General features: G+C 44.4%; 6 protein-coding genes across 6 annotated transcripts; 4 read left to right on the forward strand and 2 right to left on the reverse strand.

The window, feature by feature from the left end:
- Positions 1–572: 572 nt before the first annotated feature.
- Positions 573–1,820, reverse strand: LOC145702051 (sialin-like). The gene is made up of 2 exons (XM_081779263.1): positions 961–1,820; positions 573–916 (listed from the first exon to the last, which is right to left on the reverse strand). The coding sequence occupies exons 1-2, from the start codon at positions 1,805–1,807 to the stop codon at positions 573–575; spliced, it is 1,191 nt and encodes a 396-aa protein (XP_081635389.1). The 5' UTR covers positions 1,808–1,820.
- A 2,211-nt stretch (positions 1,821–4,031) lies between these two features.
- LOC145702052 (uncharacterized) lies at positions 4,032–6,065 on the forward strand. Its single transcript, XM_081779264.1, is given in 5 exon segments — positions 4,032–4,316; positions 4,362–5,359; positions 5,362–5,766; positions 5,817–5,919; positions 5,964–6,065. Coding segments are annotated over 5 exon segments (1,893 nt in total).
- Positions 6,066–16,104: 10,039 nt separating this feature from the next.
- Positions 16,105–17,287, forward strand: LOC145702053 (uncharacterized). The gene is made up of 4 exons (XM_081779265.1): positions 16,105–16,796; positions 16,834–16,926; positions 16,981–17,157; positions 17,205–17,287. Exons 1-4 carry the CDS (start codon positions 16,328–16,330, stop codon positions 17,285–17,287), a joined length of 822 nt encoding a protein of 273 aa, XP_081635391.1. The 5' UTR covers positions 16,105–16,327.
- Positions 17,288–17,508: 221 nt separating this feature from the next.
- On the reverse strand, positions 17,509–18,669 carry LOC145703733 (uncharacterized). Its single transcript, XM_081781127.1, has 5 exons — positions 18,610–18,669; positions 18,284–18,555; positions 18,118–18,242; positions 17,906–18,072; positions 17,509–17,863 (listed from the first exon to the last, which is right to left on the reverse strand). The coding sequence occupies exons 1-5, from the start codon at positions 18,632–18,634 to the stop codon at positions 17,520–17,522; spliced, it is 933 nt and encodes a 310-aa protein (XP_081637253.1). The 5' UTR covers positions 18,635–18,669; the 3' UTR covers positions 17,509–17,519.
- A 408-nt stretch (positions 18,670–19,077) lies between these two features.
- Positions 19,078–21,944, forward strand: LOC145703953 (cAMP-regulated D2 protein-like). Its single transcript, XM_081781368.1, has 6 exons — positions 19,078–19,882; positions 19,924–20,012; positions 20,099–20,788; positions 20,831–21,048; positions 21,662–21,757; positions 21,801–21,944. Exons 1-6 carry the CDS (start codon positions 19,097–19,099, stop codon positions 21,887–21,889), a joined length of 1,968 nt encoding a protein of 655 aa, XP_081637494.1. The 5' UTR covers positions 19,078–19,096; the 3' UTR covers positions 21,890–21,944.
- On the forward strand, positions 21,898–24,201 carry LOC145703952 (crystal protein-like). The gene is made up of 5 exons (XM_081781367.1): positions 21,898–22,347; positions 22,390–23,674; positions 23,715–23,930; positions 23,974–24,042; positions 24,084–24,201. Exons 1-5 carry the CDS (start codon positions 21,991–21,993, stop codon positions 24,170–24,172), a joined length of 2,016 nt encoding a protein of 671 aa, XP_081637493.1. The 5' UTR covers positions 21,898–21,990; the 3' UTR covers positions 24,173–24,201.
- The last annotated feature ends 32 nt before the right edge of the window (positions 24,202–24,233 follow it).

The raw sequence follows: 24,233 nt of genomic DNA on the forward strand, positions 1-24,233 counted from the left end.
CAATTGATTTAAAAACGTTTAAATGGACTTAATGATGTTCAAAAATGCATTACTGGTCGTTCTAGCTCACTTTGGGAAGCTTTTTAAACAATTTTATTTTTTCTTATAATTTGACACCAAGTGACCTCAAATGACCCCGAATGCATTTTTGAACATCATAAAGTCCATTTTAACGTTTTTAAATCAATTGCAGATAGAGAAAATAAAAATATGGCACTTATTATGAAGAAAGTACCGATTTTCGCTTGACTTCCTCAACTTCAAGGGCTTCTAGAGCCTCTGGAATCGGGGGGTCCCGGTGGTTTTCTACACATATTCTGAACCGTCAGAGCCTGTTCTACAATCCTAGATAGGTTGCCTTTTCTGAAAGGTCCCAACGGGCACTTTTTTCATCCCCTATTCAGAAAGTACCCGAATCTTAGCACTTTAGAGGCTCCAAATGCCCCCAGGGCATGACCTCAACCCCTACCTATCAATAGTCAAAATGATCCCCAGCTTCTGAGCTTTCTTAAAAGGTATTATACTCCCGGTTTACTTACCCCAGAAAAAAGCTCAATTTTCATCGAGTTTCCCTAGCCATAGCGAAGGTTAATCCGGAAAGACCTAAATCGAATGTCAACGAAAATCAACTCGAAGCCAGAAGTCCTACCCGGCGCAATTTCCACGTGATTCGCCTTAAAACCGCTGCAAGTGACTCCATTGAACGACAACGAAAAAGAAAGGAAGAAAACTATCATCGGTGCATTGCAGCCAACATGACCAGCAAGAGCGATCGAACTGCCAGCCACGCAAAGCCCACTCGTAGACATTATTTTTCTAACCGTTGTAGTCTTCATTTGCCGCTGGCCGACAAGGAAATCGGACACTATTCCGGAAAGAAGCGTCATGACGGGATTCAAAAGCGCTGGAATGGCAGCTAGAAACATTTTATACAAATCTGTTTAGTATTTATTCACTTACTTAGAATCGCAGCAGATTCGATGTTAAAATGAATTTGCTCGTGCAAGTAACTCGGCATGTAGCTTGACATGACAAAAATTCCATAATTTCCGGCGCCATGAGCGAGAATAATTGCCCAAACTGGAACGCTCGTCATAATACTTGCCCACGGAATTGTTAATCGTTCATTTTTCGTTCCATTTCTTTCGGAAGTTATCAGAGTGAGCTCTTCTTGTGAGATTTTTTTATGCTCTGCTGGCGTGTCGAAGCAAAAGTACCCGAGAGCTGCTGCAAATAACATCGAAACAGCACCTGTAAAGTAGAAAATGGATTGCCATCCGAGTTCTTTCGCCAGCCAGCCATCAATTGGGTAGGTCACGGCCATTCCGATTCCCGCTCCCGCAAATTGAATCGACACAAGTCGGCTAAGCTCCTTTGAAGGCGCCCAGCTCCCCCACAGACCCATGAAAACAGGGTAGATGCAGCCCTGTAAGAAACCGATGAGCACTCGAACGAAGATGAAAAATTTGACTGCAAGCGCGTCTTCCAGCTGGAGAATGACACAGGGAATAAGAGAGGTCAAGAATCCAGTGGCGAAAAATGATATCGTCAGTGTTTTAACATGTCCGTATTTTTGGCCCGCCCAGGCGCCTGGAATCTGCATAATCGTGTAACCGATGTAGTACGCGCCAAGAATCTGGCCTTTTGATTTTTCATCCCAGGCGTATCGGACTTGCTCTTCTTCGTTCTCGTGAACATCTATTGATATATTTCCGCTTATTGGTTTATATGGACAAACTGTCTTTTCTTCGATCGTAGAAGAGTTTAGAAAATTTGATCTCTCTTGAACATGGTTTATCTCGACCATCTGAACGATCGCAATCGAGACATTTCCTCGAAGAGAATAGACATTGAAGGTTGAGAAGAATGCGAAGATTGCTTTTGAAGACTTTTTTGACTGACAACTTATCAAATAAGATGAGGTTTTTTTTCAATATTTATTGCTAAAAAATGTGAAGTAACTGATCTGATTCTAACCCTAACCCTAACTATCTCATATTGAATTGTGAAGCCTCTGTTCCTAGAATATATCTCTTTGGCAAGGATCCCATTGTCTCTACTGGAAGGATTCGCGTTTCAAAAGTACGTTTACGAAGGTAGTTGCTCCCTCTAACAAGGTATGTCGAAGCAGATCTTATCAAGATAATGACAGAGGCATTGATCAATGGCAAATTCCCGTGGAGGGAACTTTTGGTGTGCCTTCAAGTCAATCCGCTGTCCTATCAATCCGAAAAGGCTAAGAACCACATGAGTTGTTCTTTTTGTTGAGATATACAACAGTTTTGATTAAGAGATTTTGACATCGAACCTTGTTCAAGTCTCGAGTCGTCAAAAGCGAGCTGACAAAAATATGCTTTGTAATTTTAAAAGAGAAAAGTTGGCGAAGAACGCGAGTTTATTAGTCTACTACTTGGTTTTTTTCTTTATTGGGTTCGATCTGACTATACACTTACCAGGACTGTATAGCTATCTTATTTTCATCGGCTCAGATGGAGCTTATTTTTCGGAAAGGTTAAAAAACTTTAAGCGTTTAGCGTTAATCCAGTTACCTTTTTTAACTTATAAAAAGTACACAATCGCCATGTTCGCATTTGGAACACTTATTGGTGGCCCCTTGTTCGGCTACTGTTTTGATCGATACTGGAAATTTCAAAAATTAATAACTGCTTTTGGATTATTCTGCATATTTATTGGTAGCTTCTTATTTATCTTGCAGAACGACATTGCGATTCTTTTTGGAAGATTTTTAGCAGGAATCGGCGCTGGGATAGAAGGAGGCATTGTTGGATTGATTTCAAAATCAAGCAAACCCGCTTCGAGGTCCAAGAAGATAAGTATTCTATATGGCCAAGGCGCTCAAAAAGACATTTGACGCTAATATCAGATATTTTCTAAAAGATTTTTTTTGTTGGGAGCCTTTGAAAAGACTTAAACAACTGGGAATTCTCCTTGGTCCCTTGACTTTCTCGATTTTTCTCAGCGGAATCGAAAATAAATGCTTGAAGAGAAAGTCAAAAGATAGTGAGCTTTGCATAATTGGGATCAATAATCACAATTCAACCGGATATTTTGAAATGATTTTCTCTGGAATACTCCTTCTAAGTGCTTTATTATTCGCTCAAACTCACGAAACGAAGCAAATTCAGCTGAAAACAGAAGAAACGTCGGTTTCAGAGATGAAATTTCGTCAAGTCAAACCTTTTCAAGTCATCAATGAAATTTCCGTCGTTTGTTGGTTCTCCACTATGACACTCTTTTTATTACAGTCATCGACAGAAGCGATTCTGCCTCAGTTTACAAAGTACTTTCTTGCCTTTGGTCCTGTGGAAAACTCTTATGTTTATGCAATTGCTGGAGGGAGTTCGATTTTCGGATTTGTAGGAAGATATTAAAATATTAATCCCTCCAAAGTTTTGGGGTAGGGTTATGGTTGGTTAGGGTTAGGGCTAGGGTTAGGGTTGGCCATAAAAGTTTGGACTCAAATTTTTTGAGTCAAAAGAGTTGAATTTCTAATATCTTATAAAGTTCTTGCGATGATAGTGAAATGCCTCAAACCTCGCCAAATCCTGCTAATTGGACTTTTCTCCGAGCTCTTTGTCTCGATTACTTTTATTTTCCTCCTTTTCTGGGTCGATTTTCAAGCTCCTTGGTTTATTCCAATCGCCCCAATTATTGGAAATCTCTTCAGCGGCCAAATCTTCGCAGCATGCAAATCATTTGCCCCGATTTATACTCTCAATGCTTCCCTATTCACTCTGGCCGGTAGTTTTGTCCTTATTAGTTGGAGAATTCTGAATATCGATACTGTTCAATTTCATCATCAAAAAAACGAGGGACTTGAAAACTCGGCTTACGAAGAGGAGGTTTCGATGAAGCCTTCTTCAGTCGTCACGAAAAAGAAAGTTTGTAATGATATCTGCGAAGAAAAAGTGTGAGCTGTAAACAGTGTTAGAGATACCCTGTCCTATTGATTGTCTCAAACCTGACAAGCTATTTATTCAATTATCAAAAACTAGCTCTAAAAATTAAGAATGTCGACTTATTTAGACATTCCGAACATGATCGCGAAAATGATCGTCCAAAAGACCGAAATCATTAGTGGACTTGAGTTGGAACACGTTTTGGCGGCAGTGATGAACTGGAAAGTCGGGATTGGCCTTGGCGCCACCTGGTTTTTGTTTCGCAGAATGAGAAATCGGAAAGAATATCACCATTTGAGCGAATATGAATATGGGCAGTACAAGAAGGTTCCTGAATGGCTTCCTTCAATCAACGGACGAGTTCTTCATTTCCTTGCATGGATTTGTAATACACAGGTATCGATAGATATTTAGGGATCCAGAGAACCCAATTTCGTTAAGTTTGGTGATCTTTTCATCAATGAGATCATAATGGCAGTCGTTGGCCTTCCTAAATTCAGAACGCTAAAGCTTGATGAAGCCCCAACATACTTCCCGTTTGCGCCGCATAATCTTCCCGTGGCGAGTTCTGGAGAGCCTGTCGACATTTCCGGCCTGATAAAAGCCCATCGAGAGTTAGCCCAAGACCCGAGCGAGTTTCGTTATCGATCCGCGCTCGAGTACGTGCAAGCGTATCAAAATCGCAAGTTTACGCCGACAGATATTGCTGAGCGAATCGTCGAGACGATCAAGAGAACGAATTCGAAGCTGAGAATTCTTGTTGACTGGCATCCAGAAATGATTCTTGAGCAAGCGCGAAACTCAACGACGCGATACATGTCTGGAAAAGTATTGTCCCCGCTTGATGGAACCTTTTGCGTAGTCAAGGACCTTTTTTCTGTGGTCAGCTATTGCAGAAGAGGCGGGCTTGGTTTCATCGACACAACTGAAGATACGGACGATATTATTATCAAAAAAATTCGCGAGGCTGGAATCATCATCGTCGGAATATCAAACATGACAGAGCTTGGCATGTCCGTTTTTGGTGCGAATCCTTCGCCTCATCATGGAACTTGCAGGAATCCGATCAACACCGACTACTATCCAGGAGGCAGCTCAAGTGGAACTGCAGCGGCTGTTTGCTCTGGCCTTGTCCCATTCGGAATCGGTTCCGACGGCGGAGGATCGATCAGAATGCCTTGTTGCCATACTGGCATTATTGGCCTGAAGACAACTTTTTCCAGAATCTCCTCTAATTTGTATTCAAAATCGAAGACGTGCTGTAGCACAGTTTGTACCATCGGACCCGTTGCCTCGAACATTATCGATCTTGCGCTCCTTTACCAAGTTCTAGCTGGCCCTGTCCGAGGCGACGCCTTTTCAATGGCCCAGCCAAAAGTAGAAGTGCCCCAAGAACTGACTCCTAATCTCGACGGCATCAAGATCGGCGTGGATTGGAAATGGGCCGGGCTTTCTCGCGCAGAAGTGTTCAAGAATTTCAAGCAAAAAATCGACTTTTGGCTGAGCGCGGCGCCGAAATTATTGCGATCGAAGTTCCAGAACTAAATTACATTAATACTGGTCATTTGATCTCCATTCTCTCAGAAGGATGCGACAAGGCGGCCGAGCTTATAAACAAGCAGCGGAAAATTTCTCCAGACAATGCCGTCATTTTGAATGCCGGAAGCGCGAAAGTCACAGCTACCGACTTTCTCCTAGCTGCAAAATATCGGACGAGACTGATGACCTACTTGAAGGGCTTGTTCAAGACCATCGATGTTATTGCCAATCCTACTTGCGCTCAGACTGCGGAACGAATTCTTGAAAGTGATGAATCGGGCTGCTGGAAGTTTGGAGCTACCCTCAGGTTTTCTAAGTTTTTCGGCTGCTTTATTTACATAATTTTATATTTCTCAGGTACATGATGTATGTGAAACTGGCGAATTACTCGGGTATTCCATCAATAACGGTTCCATCTGGATTTGCGCCCAACGGATTGCCAACTGGAATCATGCTTTCGGTAAATATCGAAATCATCTCTGTAAAATTAACCCTGAGTTTTAGGGAAACTGGTATTCTGAAGAAGTACTTTTCAAAATCGGCCATGTTCTTGATCTTGACCACAAACGCGAAAAACCAGAAGTTTTTACCGACCTGTTGCAGTGATATACTTGGCTCTTGCGTATATATATTTCTTGATTCAACTGGTGAAAAAGTCGTCCAACTTATACAAGCTCACTTTATTGAATGATCCTAAATGGATCTTGCACAGGGAAGAGCGCGGGAAAAGCAGCTGATTAAGGTGCGCACAGTTGATAAAGAGCGGAAGTGTGCTAATTAATCTAGGTTGCCCGGGAGATTAATTGAGGACTTTATGTCAACACACATCACCCACCCCCAGCTTTTTAGAGCTGTAGAAAGGTTAAGAAATACACACACACATTGACTGGATATATTTTGACTGGCACGAGCGGTAAAGTTTTACAGGGTAGTATAAGAGTAAAAGTTGAAGAACAGATTTCTTTGATACAGTAATATTTCGTCGTTTTCTTGTCTAAGGAGTAGTTTTCTCGTTGAAGAATTGTTCGAGGAAGTTTGCATCGTTGAAAAGGCACACACACACACAATAGAAGAACAAAGAGATTTTAAGGAAAAGTGGGTTGAGTATAAGATGTCTAGAGCTATTGATAAAAGTGATTATGATATTGAAGATTGCAATAATCAAAGCGGAGTACAGGGTTGACCAAGCGATTTACTTAACATTCTTTATCCAACATACATAAGTTGAACTGTAAAACGCTAGACCTGGCTAATTTCTAATTCTAGTGTCCGATCAGAGCAATTAACCCCCGCCTTTACCCAAAGGCCGCTCATATGGGTCGGTCAGCGTGGAGTTATTTTCCGCGATAAAAATAAGGAGTGTTAAGTGGTATCGAGGAAAGTCCGTTCTGCAACCGTTACGTATACAGAGCCAGACTTGCCGTCAACCAAGTCTCTCCCGCCCCCCTCTTTAATAAAATCGGACAAAAAAAAACTCTATTTATAACTAGTTAACCAGGCTCTCCAGAGGTAGGACTCGAAGTGGCTTGACTCCATCAAAAAAAAGAAGTTGGACGTGGGTGTGAACTTAACGGTGCTAGCTTACACAAGTGGTTGAAGATGTTTATTAATCGCTTTGTCAAGTCCGCGTACTCGCCTGCAGAACATGCAAGTGAAGAGGGTCAGGGTTAAGAAAGTAAAAAGAATAAGGATACCGTTGGAGATTAGAGATATGGATTTTGATCGAGTAAAGTTGTCGTCCACCACATCCTCCAAGTCATCGAGACGGTCCTCGACGTCATCAGCGAAGTCGTTGTGGTCAAGGTCAACGGCGCTGAAGGTGAAGTTGTTCCTTGCACCTCTAAAGTCGATCTTGGTGTTGTCAGACGTCACAATGCTTGTTTTTGGGATCTTGATGAGCTGCTGCGATCCGGAACAAAAGACTTCCTGGTCCAAGCTTGTTTCAGGGAAATATTTGAAGCCAGTGAAAGTATCGTGGGCCGATCCGATGTCGGACAAGACTGTTCTGTTTCTCAGGATTGCTTTCTCTGCCGCGTAAACGATGAGTCCATTCTTGTCGAAGGCGAATGAGCAGGTTGCTTTTGTAGCAGTTCTCCGGATGTTGCAATTCTGGACATCGCGGAGACAGGAAGCGCTTGAGATTGCTGAGTGCCGGCAGATCATGTTTTTGCGAGCGCTTAAACAGCTAAAGCGGTCAACTTCGTAAAACTCGTTCTGGATCAATGTTGCAAACGGGGCAATGTCCGGGGCGATCAGGAAGTTCTCGTCAGTTGAAGGGTCCATTGTGATGATTCCAAAGGAGTTCGCATGATACAGTCGTGTTGGCGCGGACTCGATGACTGGGAAAGAGAGCTGGATGTGGATGTCGAGAGAGTTTTCAGTGATGTTCAGCCCGTAGAGTTCAGGCTTTAATTCCTGTGGGAATTCTCTCAGCATGTTCTCACAGTATCGCTCGCACATTTCCGGTTCCAGAGCAATGCATGATCCCCAACACGCAGACGTAAAGAGTCTGTTCCATTCCACACGGCTCGGAATCAATCCTTGCTCCAGACTTGCGACTTGATAATCCATCTCCTCCATGAATTTGTCCACGGTGATCCGGGCCCAGTCCTCGAATCGAGCTTCCAACATCCGGTTATTGAGTCGGCAAATATCGTTGTCGATTCTCGCAAGCTGGTCCTGTGTTGCATTGAGATTGACTTGGACGGCGCTCTGGAGCTTCGCGAAGTTTCGTGTGAGTTTATCCAAGTTCTTTCCTTGATGAAGAGATACAGATCGAAGCTTGGCGATGTCGTTCGTATTTTTCAATTTAAGACCCAGGTTGGCTGCTGCCAGAACAAGAGCAGGAGCGCCGGCGAATCTTTTTCCCAGATGCGATTCGTGAGATCTTGCATATGCTGCTTGTGCTTTTAGCGACTGCAGTTCCAATCGAAATTTCCGTTCAATCACATCCAGTAGGGCAAAAGTTCGCTTATCGGCGAGGTTTTCCGTGCATTCCCTCCTGTCCCAACGGTTGGCTTTGTAGTGTTTGATGCAGCGGTCGACGTCGCATTGTCCGGCGTCGACTCCAGGTTCCATTCTCAGGACGTCCAGCGGAAGGGGCCGACTGATGATGATATGATGATGGCTGCGTTGTCGCGACAGGAAGAGTCTGCCAGTCTCCTCGAGGAGAATTCCCCGCTCAGCACAGTAGATTCGGCAGAGCATCGGACCAGCGCGACGGCAAGGGTGAAGAAAAGCATTTCGTAAAGGTGCACTGTCTGAAAATCGGCGAGTTAACGTTGAGTCACGGCAAAACATCTGTATGTACATGGAGAATAAATCATTTGGAACTGGGCAAGGGCAAAGGTCTCAGAAAACGGATGTTCCTTTTCAGAACGCTCCCACTTGATTCGTCTCTGATCTCATAGACATCAGGGCTGAGCTTCTTTGTGATGACGGCGGTGTTGCGGAAGGAGACATGTAACTTCTTGCACTTTCCGATCCGCATGGGTGCCCAATAGGCGACTCGCTGATCCACTTCGAGCGAGGTTCCATGAAACGGCTTGACGTGATGTGCAGCTTGTTCTTGGTACTTTCCGGCGAGAAACTGGCCAACTTGACGCAGCCATCCAGACATGTAGCCACTCCAGAGAAAGGGGTCGTCGTTGTTGTCGGGCTCAGGCCGGAGGTGAAAGAGCGGGAGTTCCATAGGGCGCCCTGTGAGTGCTTCAGAGGGACTTAACCCGCTCAGTGCTTCCGTTGGCGTATTGTTGATTGTGTGAAGGACAAAGCAGACTTGGCGGCTCCAGTCATCGCGGCTGACATTTGCCAGTCGAGCCTTCAATCCCAAGGATCTAAATTTTCTTTCGATGCGGTTGCTCTGAGCGTGAAAAGGGCTGATGTAGGCGACGCGGATGTTGAAGGCTTCCATGACGCGATCGAAAACGGCATTTCGAAACTCTTTTCCATTGTCGCAACGGAGCATGGCCCCTTGCGCGTTGTTGCTCAGCAAAACGTCGGCCAACGCAAATGCCACCGTCTCAGCCTTCTTATCCGGTAGGCATCTTCCCACAAGGTAGCGCGTGCAATCGTCCATAACTCCCAAGAAGAACCGATTTCCAAGAATATCTACTGAGCCGAAATCGGACAAATCGACATACAATTTCTGCCAAGGCTTTGTGCTTACTTCCGGCCTAGGCGGGTGGAGAGCCTTAAGTTTTGGCCGTGGCTTGGTGCGCCAACAGGTGTGGCAATCGTTGCAGACTTCATTGCATACCCGTTGAAGGCCATTGATGAAGAACTTCCGTTTCAGGATCCTCTGAAGGGCAAGTGTTCCAGGATGACCCATTTTGCAGTGGACGAAGGAGGCAATCTCGATGTGAAGCTGCTCAGGAAGGGTGATGATGTCCTTGTCGCGTGACAGAACCCATACACCCTGCTCATCAGTGGCAATTTCTCCTCTTTTCTGCATTCTTATCAGCACTGGATCGATTTCTTGGAGTCTGATGATGTCGCAGGCTCTGTAGGGCACGTCGCCGCTGATCATAACGACCTTTTGACCGGCTTCTTCCTTTGCTTTTTCTTCCTCTTTCGCCAATCGTTTCGCCCGACGCGTCTGCATCGCAAGAATTTCGAAGATTTCTGGTCCCTTTGGTCGCAGCTCGATCTTGTTGAGAAATCCCCGATCGATGTGTCCATCGGATTCGTCATGGTCGTCGTCGTTGGCGATTTCGTATGCGCGCGATAAGGCGTCGCTAGAGACGATAACAGGCTCGTTATTGGGAACATACGTTATTCCCTTAACCCTGAACCTACTCAGCCTTGCGTACAGGTTCGTTACACGCACTGGCACATCTTGCCGGAGGCGACGTTCATTCAGAACTAACTGCAGCGACTTGTGGTCAGTCAGCGCGTAGACTTGGCTCATGTAAATTTCATACTCGAAATTTTCCAAAGAGCAGACCAATCCCAGTAGTTCGAGATATCGGGACGGTAGCTTCCGCTCGCCATCAGTCAGCGCGCGCGAATAGAAACCCAACGGAAAAAGCCGCCCATTTTCGTCCCTCTGGTACAGACAAGCGCCGATTCCAGTGGTGCTGGCATCAGTTGCGATCACGAGGTCCATTGACTCGTCGCGGTGCTTGAAGGAGACAACTTGAGCGAGTGCTTCTTTGTAGCTGGAGAAGGCTTCTTCATGCTGGGATTTCCACACGAATTTTTCTTTTGAAGGCGCAGCTAACTTGAACAACGGAGACAGCAAGCGGTGGCCATCCTTGACAAAGTGGGAGTAAAAGTTGCAAAGCCCAAGAAAGCGCCTGAGAAGCTTTCGGTTCCCTGGGCGTGGAAAACGTCGGATTGGGTCAAGCTTGTCATCCAAAGGCCGTATTCCGTCTTGACTTACTTGAAATCCCAGGTACTGGAAGTCTTTCACGCCAAAGTGGCTTTTGGAGATTTTAAGCAGAAGACCGTTCTCGAGCATTATTTTCAAAAACTCGTCGACTGCCGAAAGATGCTCCTTGAAGTCCCCATGAACCAATATGATATCATCCATCAATACCGACAGTCCAGGAATGTGCGAACAGAGTCGGTCGATCACGTGAGCAAAGACGGAGGGCGAATTCATCAGACCAAAGGCCATTCGTCGGCAGATGTACTGTCGGCCAAGGAAAGAGAACGCACACTTGTGCATGTCCTGTGGGGCCGTTCGGATCTGTGAAAAGGCGGAGGCGATATCGACGGAAGTCACATAGAGCTTGCCTTTCGTGTTTGAAATGTCACGTGACAATTTGGACATCAATTCTTGGAGGGAGGGGATCGGCCAACGCGTGGGGATCGTCAACTGGTTGAGCCGCCTTGCGTCTAATACAGGGCGGACGTCGTCTTTGCCCTTCTTCACAAAAAAGAGAGGGAGGTTAAAGTCGCTCGCTCCCCTCTTGACGACGCCCGCCTTGCACCAATTTTCGATGACCACTGTAGCCTTCTCTCTGCATCCAGGGCGCACAGGAATAGGCTTCTCGTAAACTCGGGCTGTCTCATCTTTCAGTCGGATTCTGAAGGCCAGAGACTTCGCCATGCCGAGATCCTGCGGTCCAGTCGAGAAAACCTTCCAATACTTGTCCAGCTTCTCCGTCATTGCTTTCTTCTCTTCGAACGTGAGGTCAGGGCCGATTTCCACTTCCTTGTACTTATAGCGGTCTGGACCCTTAAGTCGAATTTCGCGATTTCGTTGATGCTCCTCCCACTCACGGTCGAATTCACTGCTTGAAACACTGACCAGCTCATTGAACTCAAACTGCCCCCTTTTCGTTCTTTTCATGAGGCTAGCGGTCGCCACCTGCGCGCCCTCTGGAATGGTAAGCGCCACGTTCGTTGAGTTGTATACGAGGATTGTTTGGCATTTCGCAGCACTGTAAATCGCTTCACAAGTCTCGATACCTTGTTCCTTGCAGAATCCATCTGGTGAAGGCTCAACCAGGATCACATCCTCGAGCTCGTCTTCACCGACAGGAACTTTCACTCTGATTGGCATTAAGGACTCAGGACCAATGGTAGCCGCGACCAAATTGTTTAGTGCAAGGTGTCGGCCAGTTTGAACCATATCGTAGGTCTCTCCGTCAATCTGGATCGTTTCTGTGTCTCGGTTGATCCTCAATTCTTTCCAGCTGTTCATTCCAAGGATACATTCGTGGTTGAGGCCAGGGACGATGAGGAAACTCTGGTAACGAACTCTTCCGTTCAGGCACAATGGTAGAATGATCTTTTCCTTGCAGCGCATCTTGTCAGAATTCGCAACGACAATGCTCGCTTCCACAGGCTCACGGCGCGCGTTAGGGAATTTAGCAGCGAGTTCTTGGGCCAAAATCGAGCAGTTGGCTCCCGAATCAACGAGAGTAAGAAGTTCAGTGTCGAGAATTTGTAGTCTGATTTTCGGAAGCAGGGAAGGCAGCGAGATTTCATGACAGGCGAGTTTTTGGCTTTCTGAGCCTGGAGAATCCCCGCCTAGTCAATGCTGGGATTTTGTTGGGCACATTTGCTTGAAGTGACGAGGCGGGTAACCAGTTGGCAAAAGTGGGCACACCTCACAGTAAGGCTTCGTGTTGCGATGATTCTTGCTCCCACCCTGTCCTTGCTTCTGGCCTTGTGATTGCTGCTGCTGCTGCGTCGAGTTGTAAGCGGACTGGTTCTCAGCAATCATTTCTATTTTGTTCAGAAGCCGCTCAAAAGACGAGTCTTGCTTTATTGCGATCGCTTCCAACTGGTCCAGTCGCGACGTGATTGTTGAAATCTGCCTGATTCCAGTCATCAAGGAACAGTTTCTCATCACGTGCCCATTTTCGCCGCACAGGTGGCAGACGATTTCGCGATTTGCTGCATTCAAATCGTACTCGTCATTCTCGAGATCCACGGCTTCGGCTGGGCTAGCGAAAGTTCCCTCAAGAAGGCTGAGGATTTCTGCTACCGAGGAAAGATTGGTTGGCATCTGCTGGGCGATCCAAGCGAGATAGAAGGACTGAAATTCGCTTGGGCGGAGGATTCTTCGCAGTGCCTGGCGCAACACCGTTTGCTTGGCTTCTTCAGGCAGATTTGGGAAAACGGATCCAGCAGAAGAGAGAAGATTGATAAGTCGCGAAAAGGCAGCAGTCACGGTCTCTTGACGTCCACGAGAGAGCTTTTCGATCAACAACGTCAGCTTCTGATGACTGAATCCCAATCTTTTACGGAGGCGTTCCGCGGCATCTTCGAAGTTTCCAAGACCCGAAATTCCGATTTCTCGCTGAATTTGCGGGCTGAGCTTAGTTCGAAGCACGATCATGCGCTGCGCGTCGCTCCACTCGTAGATACTTCCCAAATTCAGAATTTGGTCAAGCAGATTCTCGATCTCTTGCGGCTCTCGCGAAACAACGAGTTTGATGTCGGAACTTTCCTTTCTTAAGTTGTCTCTGGCTTTTCCAGTGCTTGCACCAGCAGAGTTGACTGCGAATTGATTCATCGGCGGCGTCAGAGGAGGCGAAGTTTTCGCAAATTGCGCTGATTGACCAATCACGTTCCTATTCGAGGCCAATCCAGAATTTAGGCGATTTCCGAAAAGACCATATTGACCACCAAATGCTGCCGATGTAGTAGTAGTAGATCCACCAAGGATGCGGGAGACCGAATCGGCTCTGGAATTGCTCTCCTGAGGAGTAAACATCGAGGACGCAGTCATTGAATCAAGACTTGTCGTCGAGATCGGCACCGTTGAGCAAGGCTGCGGAAATGCAAAGGACGATGATGAAACAGGCGCTGGACTTGTTACCGATGGCAACTCCGTCGTGGGTACTGAAATGATCGAGGACGACAGTAATAGAGCAGGATCAGCGCTACTGACAGTCGTTACTGGTGCATCCTGGTTCTCAGTATCGATGTTATCTGTATTGATAACAAAGTCTTTAAGATCGTCCGTTCGGCGATATCCAATTTTCTTAGCATGAGCCCGAAGTGTTTGTTGTAATTCAGCCTTTAGGCCTTTAGTGTCCAACTTGAGGCGTTTGCAGACTGCTCGAAGTTCGGCAACAGTGAGTTCAGCAACAGGTTTGAGGCCCATGTTGACTTTAGGAGAGGCGCGCTTTTGCTTAGATGAGTGTCCGACGAATCGACAAGCTAGCGAGCGTTTTTTCGGGTAAACGAGTGATACCCTTAAGTTTCGACTGGGAGAAATGGTGTCAGTCGCAGCAGAAAGTTTGCGTGCGAGCTCAGCTCAGCGGGTTCCAGAAATGACAGGACGCTGCTAATGAAGAGTTCTGCGGGATACTTCGTTTGATTGCAACGAGAACAGCAGGAGACTGATAATGAGCAGCGGAATTCTGCGGGTAATCGACACGTGCGACCGTCGTTGTGATCACTCAACGGGTTGCTGATGATCGAGGTTGATAGTCGTGATTTGTGTTAACGGAACCACGCGGGAGCTTGTTACCAAAATCAAAGCGCAGCGTATAGTTGACTACTTCTGTAACTGAGTAGATGTGTATCTGCGTGGCAGGAGAACAACGCAAGTTACGGTAGCGCAGTAGGAAATCAGTCGTGCGGCGATACGGTGCTAAAAATCGGCGCGGCTCGGTTGGAGACCACTCGCGGAAGTTTTTCCGGCGTCGCGGTAGGAAGTCACTCGTGCGGCGATGCGGCGCTCGGAATCGGCGCGGCTCGGTTGGAGACCACTAGCGCGTGTGAGATCGCAACGATAAAGAAGTCCAGGCAATCCAAAGATCCAATAAAGGCGTCCACCAAAAGATAAAACACTTTTCCCAAATTGCCTTTCTTCCCACTCCCAAGATTCACACTTTAACTTACAAGTTTCAGCAACAGGATCTGGATTCGGCACAATTGGAGAGTTCTCTTGATGTAGTTTTCAGTCTTCGTTCGGGGGAGGTCTCTGGGTTTTTTATCTGTGCAGTCGCCAGTGATATACTTGGCTCTTGCGTATATATATTTCTTGATTCAACTGGTGAAAAAGTCGTCCAACTTATACAAGCTCACTTTATTGAATGATCCTAAATGGATCTTGCACAGGGAAGAGCGCGGGAAAAGCAGCTGATTAAGGTGCGCACAGTTGATAAAGAGCGGAAGTGTGCTAATTAATCTAGGTTGCCCGGGAGATTAATTGAGGACTTTATGTCAACACACATCAGCAGTAGTCTTTATTTGTTGCGAGTTCTTTACATGTATTTCTTAGTTCAATTCGGACTCATTTTCTTGAATAAATTTCCAATTAAACCCGATGAAATGTGTAGGAATCTCTCTTCCTGGGCGCTTGAATCACTATTTGAATGTTAATTTCACGATTTACCCGCTTCGTAATTCGCCTGTCATCTTGTAAGAGGCCATTATTAAGCTTTGTAAAGAGAAATTGAAGAATATATGACCGATCAGATATTCAATCTATTCAAATATGTTGCTTTATGAAGTAACAGAATCTTTTTTATATGATGGAAAGATGGGTGAAACAACTTTTTATTCTTGTGATAGAGATGAAATCTTTGGAGCTTATGTTACTGCTTGGCTGTGGATTTGGTACAGTTTCTTACTACTACCTGCTGCCGGAAATGACTCTGAACTCTTGTCCGGTATTTGCGGTTTATCGGGAATTTTCGCGTCTTCCTTTACACTACATACCTACATTAGCAGTAAAAGATCCGATATGGAGCTTGTTTACTTGAGGGCTTCGTTGGCATTGAGCTGTATAACTTATACAGTATAAGTGAGTATTTACGTCCTACGGCGAAAATACGGTGAATAAATTTAGGCTTTATTTTTTCTTTTTGCGCGTTTGCTAACGGAATCCGGAGATTATGTTTGATAAAGAATAAAGAAGTTTTGGAGTATTCAAATCAGCAAGTTGTGCCTCAAAATCACATTATCCTCCAACCCACGGTTCAAACGATTGTACCGGCTCAACCGGTTGTTCCGATTCAACCGGTTGTTCCGAACCCGTACGATGAAGACGCTCCTCCAGGTTCGTGTTTTTCAAGCGTTCATATGATTATTTTCCATAAAGCATACAATGATGTCGTTGAAGGACAAGTTCCCAGTTCACAGCAACCTCAAGTTTTCCCCATTTATGTTCAAGTTGCAGCACCTGGAAATGACGATAGTGCCGGAAAAAGCGATTGCTTTGATTGCTCACTCGTTATGAGTGTTATTGTCACGATGATGCTGAACATCCTCTTCAGTGTGCTCTGCGTTGTGTATTTGTCCATTGGACTAGGAAGATGCAAGCATTAGCGATTTCATGCTTCTGAATTTCCTGTGACCGTTTGTCTTCAATAAAATTTATGAATCTCAATAGAGCACACACGATTCTGATCTCCGCAAATATAAAAATTTTTTGATTCTGAGAGACGGCGAGAGAAATGGAAAGCATTATTCCTGCTTATTCCTCAAGCTGCAGGTATTCAGACATTTTTGGAGCATTTGTTACTGCATGCATTTGGTTTGCATTCAATAAAGTGATTGTTGGAGTGTCTCTTTGCTTGGGAAGCTCTGTGACTCATAAAAATGTTTTCATGGAATACGTTCTTGTTTGGGTGATTTGCGCATTGAATATAACCGCCGCCGTTTTGATTATTGTTGTTTATGCTGATGGATACTACTCTCTTCATTTGCCGATATTGAGAGCATCAATGGCGATGTCCTGCATCGATCTCATTGTCTCTCTGATATTTACACTACAGATAATCAAACTGTTCTGCTCATTCAAAAATCGGCAAGTCAGGGAAAATGAGCAGCAAGGACAAAATAATTGCGAGCCCGAGGAAATTGTCCCTTCCGCGCCCAACCGGTCGGCTTTTGCTACTACAACTGCGCCACCTAGACCACCACGTAAGGATTTTACTTGTCCAAAATCATAAAAAATAAGCACCAAATACAACGACATTCGCCTCGCCACAAAGCCAAGCTGCTGTTCCAGTTTCATTACCCGTCACTGGGCCTGCACCCCAGACAATTCCAGGTTGCTTTCAAAGAATTCAAAATTTGAATTTCAAAAATATAACTTGATTTTTAGTCGCCAACAGCTTACCAACTTACGTTCAACTTCCGAATGGTCAACTGCAGATGGTGCAGCCAATTCAACAACCAACAGTCCAAACAATTTATGTTGCTCCACCACCACCTCGACCAGTCGTCCCTGTCCAAACAAGCGAGGATTTTCTCTATCGCTTTGTGATCGCTCAAATACTTCGTAAGATAAATTATATAATGAAAGGTTTCTATTTTCGATGTTTTAAGTGATGCTGACGAACATTGCCTTTGCTGGAGTTTGTGTTGGATATCTCGCTCATGGAATTTTATCCTGCAAACATGCAACATGAATATAATAAAAAATATTTGAAAATGGGAATTTATTTAGAAATATACAGATAGAAAAGATCGCAAACTGGTGTCAGTTGCGTCAGGCAAGTAGAATGACAGAGAAGTGTTTTTTTTACAAGAAGGGTTTATACTTTTGAGTGTCCATTTGATTGTCTCGAATGAACATGATTCCACTTGAGGATTATTTAAAGAAAAGCCAAGCATAATTTTAAAATTGTGAAAATTATAATTTTACAAGGGGCATGTTCCGATCGCCTTTGTACTTCCATCTTTGCAGCATTCTTGACGCTCCGGGTTAAAGAGATTCACCTGAAGTCCCTTCCCGCAACAATTTTTCACCACTGGTTCTTTGGCGCCAACCGCTGGTCGAGGAGACGTTTCCTTTTGACCGGCACGAATGAGGTCCATTGCATCTGGGTGAGAATCTTCGTGATGAGGAGCACATTGAGTTGATCGATCAAACCCTCCTCGCTGCGTGTATTCTTCATTCCAGGTATCCTCGACTTCTGCGATTTCCTTGGCAAAGTCGGTGTCACACTCGCAAAGATCTCGGCCGCATCCGGTGTCGTTTTCGGCTAGAAATCAATGCTGTCTTAGAAGAGCAAAATATATCTTACAGCAAGCTCCGTGGAGACTGTATGGGCTCTGGGATGGGCAATCATGGTACGTCTTGTGGATGCATTTGTAGCAGTTGATTAGTTTTTGGCAAACTCTATCAATGGCATCGACTGGCTTTCCTTTGCCGATTGTATCGTGCCACTGGAAATCTTTGTGGTACAACTCACTAGCGAAAAAATACCTTAAATGGCCGTGTCACTTTCTTTCTTACCTTGGAAGACAGTAGCATCCGTAGTATTTCAGCTTCCCACTATCCTGAAAACCAGCTTGCTCGATCATCGCATTGAGCGCAAGAGATTTTCCGACAGCTTTGTATTTGACTTTCAGATCATGGTCCTAAATTCAATCAGATTTCCGCTGCCGATATATTTGCTTACCGCTGATGGATGCTCGAAATACCCAGTCTGCTTTTGCCAATCGCCGATTTGGTTGAAAAGACTGAGGCCGATTCTTTCATCAGAGAGCTTGAACAAGTTCTTTGAAAGGATCGCGACGTTGGTCTTTGGATTAGAAAAGGTCGATTGAGGAGCGTTGGAGTCGATTTGCACCACGTGATTTCGATACGCTGCTTTTAGCTCGACGGTTTCTGGAGCAGTTGTAGTGTCATTTCGGTCTGGAGCAGCTGTTGATTCGTCAGCTCTGCAAAAAGCTAGAAAAAAAGGTTGATTAATTCTCTGTTGGAATCTCTTTTTGGGCAATTTACCGAAAACAAACGGAAGCACGCGCATTTTATTGTTCTAAAAAGCCTAAAAATTGAAAACCCTTCTTTTGCGGAATTATCATTATTTCTGTCCTTTTATTGCGCTATTGGTCTTATCTGACAATGTAAAACATAGTCCACGTTCTTGAGATGTAGCTTTTCGTTTTAGCGGATCACGTTCAATCGATATCATCAATTGACATCCTTTTTTTAGGCGATATACTTTCGCCCAAATTATCAATTTAGAACGGCATTTTTTTGATTTAGTAAATATTTTTCAAGCTTTTCGATTTCAAGAGCTTAAGGGTGTCGCCATAAAGATTCAAAACTTAAGCATTTGTAAATAACATCAAACAATCACGCCTCCCAGTTCTGAGCGTTGTCTCCAGCTTTAATATTAACTTGGCATCTACTTAATATTTTGCGCAGAAGAACAAACTATTCTGACCTTTTCAGCGCATTACGCTTGCCCAGAACAATTTTCGTAAAAATGCGAAAATGCGTGGAATATATTTTGATACTTTTTGGAGCATGTTCGATTTCGGTGGGAATCAGCATGGGTGTTTTGTACGGAGCATATGATGATGCGCTGCCAGAGAAAGTTTATGACATAATTGACGGCTTCACAACTCCTACTTCCCAACCAAGCTCTTCAACTTCTCAACCAGAAATAGAGTATTACGAAGTTGATTTTGGAGCGCTAGGAACGATCCGTGGTTACTTGAATCCAGACTATCCGGATGTTGTCGTTATGCGCGGTATCCCTTTTATGAAGCCTCCTGTCGGCGACCTCCGCTGGAAAGCCCCTGTCATCGAGCGCAGCCTTGAGGGATATCCAAGGTCGGAAATCATCGACGACGAATGGACCGGAGTTTACATTGCTGAAGAAGCTACTCCGAGCTGTCCGAATGCATTCAATGTCAATCCTTCAATAACGGAAGACTGCACGTACTTGGATATTTTCGTCCCTCGGAGAGCAATTGAGAACAAAGAAAAATTGAAAATCTTTCTTTACTTCCATGGCGGCGCGTTTTTGGGAGGCACCAACAAAGTCATTTCTCCAAATAAGGGGTCGATTATTGCTCTGGAGCAGAACATCGTCGTCATGTCAGCAAATTATCGACTTGGCGCTTTCGGGTTTTTGTTTTCCGAGTTGCTCGATGACCGAATTGACAAAGAACACGGTCTTGAGTATTACGACGATAAAATTACTTCTGGAAATCAAGGATTAATGGACCAGCAGATGGCGATGATCTGGACTGGCGAATATTCGAAGGTAGGTTGTCATATCGGTTTTTGATAATTCAATATTTCTAGTACTTTGGTGGCGATAAAGACGATATCACCATCGGCGGAATGAGCGCAGGCGGGCAAAGTGTACATGCTCATTTAGTTATGCCGAGCAGGTAATGACCAGCAGTAGTAAAAATTTGCGTACGCTCTTTAAATCAAACGACATATTTGCATATTCCAACTAAATCTGTCATTTCAGCGAAAAATTGTTTCATAAAGCAATCGCCTTCTCCGGACCAAATGGCATTCCGTATTATAATGATACTGAAGGTGAACAAATCCTGCAAGGAATAGCGGAATTGACGGATTGCTGCGAAGGACCTGAGGATGTTGAAGGCATCGAAGGACTTATTCCCACCTGTGATGGGCCAACAACTCCCGAAATAATCTCCTGTATGATGGGTAAGACAACGCTGCAGATAAACCGAGCTGCCTGGACTTTGAGCCAAGCTGCTCCAATCGGAAATTTTGAGCGATTAACGATGATTGCTGAGCCCTACGCGCCAATTATCAACACTGGAACGCTCCAAGACATGCCGTACTTTCACTTTCAACGAGGAGAGCTTCATGACAAGCCAACCATCATCGATGTCGCAGACAATGAAGGCTACGGTTTCGTAGAACCAGTTTTCAACGGATTTTTGTGTCCAAATGAAACGTATCCATCTTCTCAAAAAGTATGCGAAGAAAACTGGGACGCATTCTTGGCTGCACTTTTGTCCCCTTCAGATTTTATAAAGATCATAAACGCTGGCTTTTATAACTGTCCTGAGGATGGCTCTGAATGTCTGCATAAAGTCGATGAATTTTTAACAGACTTTACTTGGTACTGCAATGCAAGACGTTGTCTCGAAGACGGTTACCCTACTCAAGGAGCCGGAAGAACTCGGTGAGATTTGACTCTTTAATTATATTTATCGATTTATTAAAGATTCGGCCGAAGCGACCGTAAAACGGGCCTCTACATCGCACGTGTGAGCCAACGACTTCCATGGGACAAAATTGAAGAGGGAGTTCGACATGGAGTCGGCGAACACTGGTACTTCCACGATGCGCTTCGCAATGATCCACGATACGCTGATGATAAACCCTTCCAGTACAGCTATGTTCAATACTTGTCGAATTTTATTCGAACTGGCGATCCAAACAGTAAGACAAATTTTAAAGCGTGGCGTTATCAAAATTCTAGGGTGCGCGTCGTTTGCTACGGTTTGGGGGGTTTGCGTATATAATATACGGTATATTTCTACGATGCGTATATTTCTACGGTGCGTATATTTCTACGGTCAAAAATGAGTCATAGGGACCGTAGCAATTGACGCACAGTTTAGGGTGGGCAAAAAGCCGGGTCGGTTTTGTCGGTTATTAATAATATTAAAAGAATTTAAAGCTATCTAAGTCGGTCGGAACGAGTGTCTTGTCAGTTTTCCCTTACAAAAAGATAAATAAGTATCATACTTTGACAATGCTTATTGAACCAAGGCTTAAAATTATTTTCCTACATATTGTTTTCATTTTTGTAAGCGGAAACCGACCACACTATCGTTCCGACCGACTAAGATAGCTTTAAATTATTTTAATTTTATTAATAACTGACAAAACCGACCCGGCTTTTTCCCCACCCTAAACTTTGCGTCAATTGCTACGGTCCCTATGACTCATTTTTGACCGTAGAAATATACGCACCGTAGAAATATACGCATCGTAGAAATATACGCAAACCCCCCAAACCGTAGCAAACGACGCGCACCCAAAATTCTAGACTACCTTGGGAACCCTGTCGAAAATGAACACAAAGATCAGGCTGATTGGGAAGAGTGGTCAGTCGGTAACAAGTTGCTCGATGTCGGAGCAGAAGGTAGTGACAGATAAAGATAGTAAATGGTGAAAATAAATTTCAGCAACACGTGGTTTCCAGATGCAAACATCCGATCCCCGCGAAGCTCGCTGCGATTTTATAGACTCTCTCGATCTGTACATGACTATTTAACATTCTGATAAAAGTTCGCAATTAAACTTTTCCAAAACTTTTCAATTCCGATCACGCCCATAATTCTGGAACGCCTTCTTGCATTCCTGAGATTCCACAAGATGAAAAAGTGGCTTGAATATTTGTTGATTATATTTTTTTCATGTTTGATTTCGGTTGGGATCATCACGGGGGTTTTGTATGGCGCATACGATAAAGATGTCGAAGAGAAAATCTACAGTATTGTTTCCGACTCTTTTGACAAGACAACAACGACGGAGCATTCCTCAGTAACTGCAACAACCCAATCGAGTACAAGCTCAACACAAAGACCAACAACATCGACGATTTCTTCAACAACGACAACGAAGACAACTCAAGCTACTCAAACAAGCTCTTCACAAACCACATTGTCTACAGAGGCTCCTGATGAAACAAATTGGTACACTGTTGATTTCGGCCCTCTCGGAAAGATACAGGTTTGTTAACATCAAGTGATATACAAAACAATTATGAGTTAGGGCTATCGACATGAAATCAACGAGGAAGTCGTCGTTCTTCGGGGTGTTCCTTACGCAAAACCTCCAGTAGGGGAACGTCGTTGGATGGCGCCAGAAATCGAAAGGGATTTGAAAAACTATGAGCGGTTTGATTCAGTTGAAGGGGTTTATAAAGCGAAGGAAGCATCGCAAAGATGCATTCAAGGTTTTACGTCTGGCGAGAGGCTGACTGAAGACTGTCTCTATCTCGATATTCATGCTCCTATTGAGGCGATCGAAAGTGGTAGAAAACTCAGTGTTCTGATTTATTTTCATGGCGGGGCATTTTTCTTTGGCAGCAATACTATTGCAGTCACGCCTGAAAAGGGGGCTTTTATTGCGGCTACTCAAGATGTCATCGTTATCTCCGTTAATTATCGACTTGGCGCCTTTGGTTTCATGTTTTCAGAAGCTCTTCAGAAAAAACTAGCCGACGAACATGGAGTGCAATACAGCGATAAACCAGTTTCTGGAAACCAAGGACTGATGGATCAACAAATGGCGATGATATGGGTTGCAGAAAACGCCAAATACTTTGGTGGAAATGAAAATGATATCACAATCGGCGGGATGAGCGCTGGAGGACAAAGTGTTCATGCACATATGGTGATGGAATCGAGTAAGAATTTCTTCCACAAGGCTATTGCTTTCTCTGGCCCTCAGGGGCTACCGTATTATAATGCTGATGAGGGAGAATTGATCACGGAAGGGATCGCGAATCTTGTCGAATGCTGCGATGATCCTTTGGCACCTAGCATTTCCCCTAGGTGTAGAAACAAAATTGACGAAGACACTGTCGCTTGCATGAAAAACAAGACAGCAGAAGAGATCAACAAAGCAGCCTGGACGCTTCAACAGTTTCTACCGATCGGGAACTTTGACCGACTAACGATGATTGCAGAGCCTTACTCGCCGATAATCAACACAGGAATGCTCGAGGAAATGCCCTTTTACTCATTCTCAAAGGGAGAAATCCACGACAAGCCTCTGATCATCGATGTTTCCAACAACGAAGGAGCATTTTTCATCAATTTGATGATGTGGGGAGTTCAATGCGAAGAACCTGGAATTACTGTCTGTGAGACAAATTGGAATTGGCTGCTTGACCATTTGCTCGAAGAGGATGATTTGAAGAAAGTAAAGGATGCTGGTTTTTACAACTGCCCCGACGATCCAAAAGAAGAGTGTCTTCCTCAAGCAGATAAATTTTTAACTGATTTCACATGGTACTGCAATATGAACAGATGCATGACAGATGGATTCCCTGGTATAGAATAAGCGCTAAAAATAAGAAAATATTATTTTAGCTTCGGAGAGAAAATTCAAACGAAGAAATAGCGAGATATTCCTTTCTCTGACTACTCAAGTTTTGCCCTGGCAGCAAGTTGTTCATCATGGTTCAGCAGAATACTGGTTTTTCTCAAGAATAACGGAAACTGATGATAGCGACGAAGATGATCAAGATTTTCAGAAAGCCTATCAAAATTATATCGGCAACTTTATTAGAACGGGAAGTCCGAATGGTAAGCTCAATCTTCTGATTTATTTAAATTTTTGTTTCCACAGATGGAACCGAAGCAGTTCAATGGGAAAGCTGGCTGAAAAATAACGAGTGGTTTGACTCAGGCGATAAAAGTAAGACTTGATCAAATTCAAATTAAAAATGAAAATTTCAGATTCCTACAAATTCGCCATGCAAGAAAATGATCCACGTGATCCCCGCTGCGACCTCCTTGACGAGCTCAATCTGTACATGACCATTTGAAAAATTGTAAATAAATCAGAAAACATTTTGCCTAGTGTGAATTTACGAATTTCGAGAACAC

This window comes from Oikopleura dioica, chromosome PAR (assembly GCF_907165135.1).
Source record: "Oikopleura dioica chromosome PAR, OKI2018_I68_1.0, whole genome shotgun sequence".
NCBI classification, from domain to species: domain Eukaryota; kingdom Metazoa; phylum Chordata; class Appendicularia; order Copelata; family Oikopleuridae; genus Oikopleura; species Oikopleura dioica.

Coding starts and splice junctions, on each gene's coding strand:
- LOC145702051 (XM_081779263.1), bottom strand. CDS start 1,807: ATGGTCGAGATAAACCATGTTCAAGAGAGATCAAATTTTCTAAACTCT. Junction 917..960: donor CGAATCTGCTGCGATTCTAA/GTAAGTGAATAA, acceptor AAATGTTTCTAG/CTGCCATTCCAGCGCTTTTG.
- LOC145702053 (XM_081779265.1), top strand. CDS start 16,328: ATGGAAAGCATTATTCCTGCTTATTCCTCAAGCTGCAGGTATTCAGAC. Junction 16,797..16,833: donor TGCGCCACCTAGACCACCAC/GTAAGGATTTTA, acceptor ATAAAAAATAAG/CACCAAATACAACGACATTC. Junction 17,158..17,204: donor TGTGATCGCTCAAATACTTC/GTAAGATAAATT, acceptor CGATGTTTTAAG/TGATGCTGACGAACATTGCC.
- LOC145703733 (XM_081781127.1), bottom strand. CDS start 18,634: ATGCGCGTGCTTCCGTTTGTTTTCG. Junction 18,556..18,609: donor CGTGCTTCCGTTTGTTTTCG/GTAAATTGCCCA, acceptor CTTTTTTTCTAG/CTTTTTGCAGAGCTGACGAA. Junction 18,243..18,283: donor ATTTCGAGCATCCATCAGCG/GTAAGCAAATAT, acceptor GATTGAATTTAG/GACCATGATCTGAAAGTCAA.
- LOC145703953 (XM_081781368.1), top strand. CDS start 19,097: ATGCGAAAATGCGTGGAATATATTTTGATACTTTTTGGAGCATGTTCG. Junction 20,013..20,098: donor CATTTAGTTATGCCGAGCAG/GTAATGACCAGC, acceptor CTGTCATTTCAG/CGAAAAATTGTTTCATAAAG. Junction 21,758..21,800: donor GCTCGATGTCGGAGCAGAAG/GTAGTGACAGAT, acceptor AATAAATTTCAG/CAACACGTGGTTTCCAGATG.
- LOC145703952 (XM_081781367.1), top strand. CDS start 21,991: ATGAAAAAGTGGCTTGAATATTTGTTGATTATATTTTTTTCATGTTTG. Junction 23,931..23,973: donor TAGAACGGGAAGTCCGAATG/GTAAGCTCAATC, acceptor TTGTTTCCACAG/ATGGAACCGAAGCAGTTCAA. Junction 24,043..24,083: donor GTTTGACTCAGGCGATAAAA/GTAAGACTTGAT, acceptor TGAAAATTTCAG/ATTCCTACAAATTCGCCATG.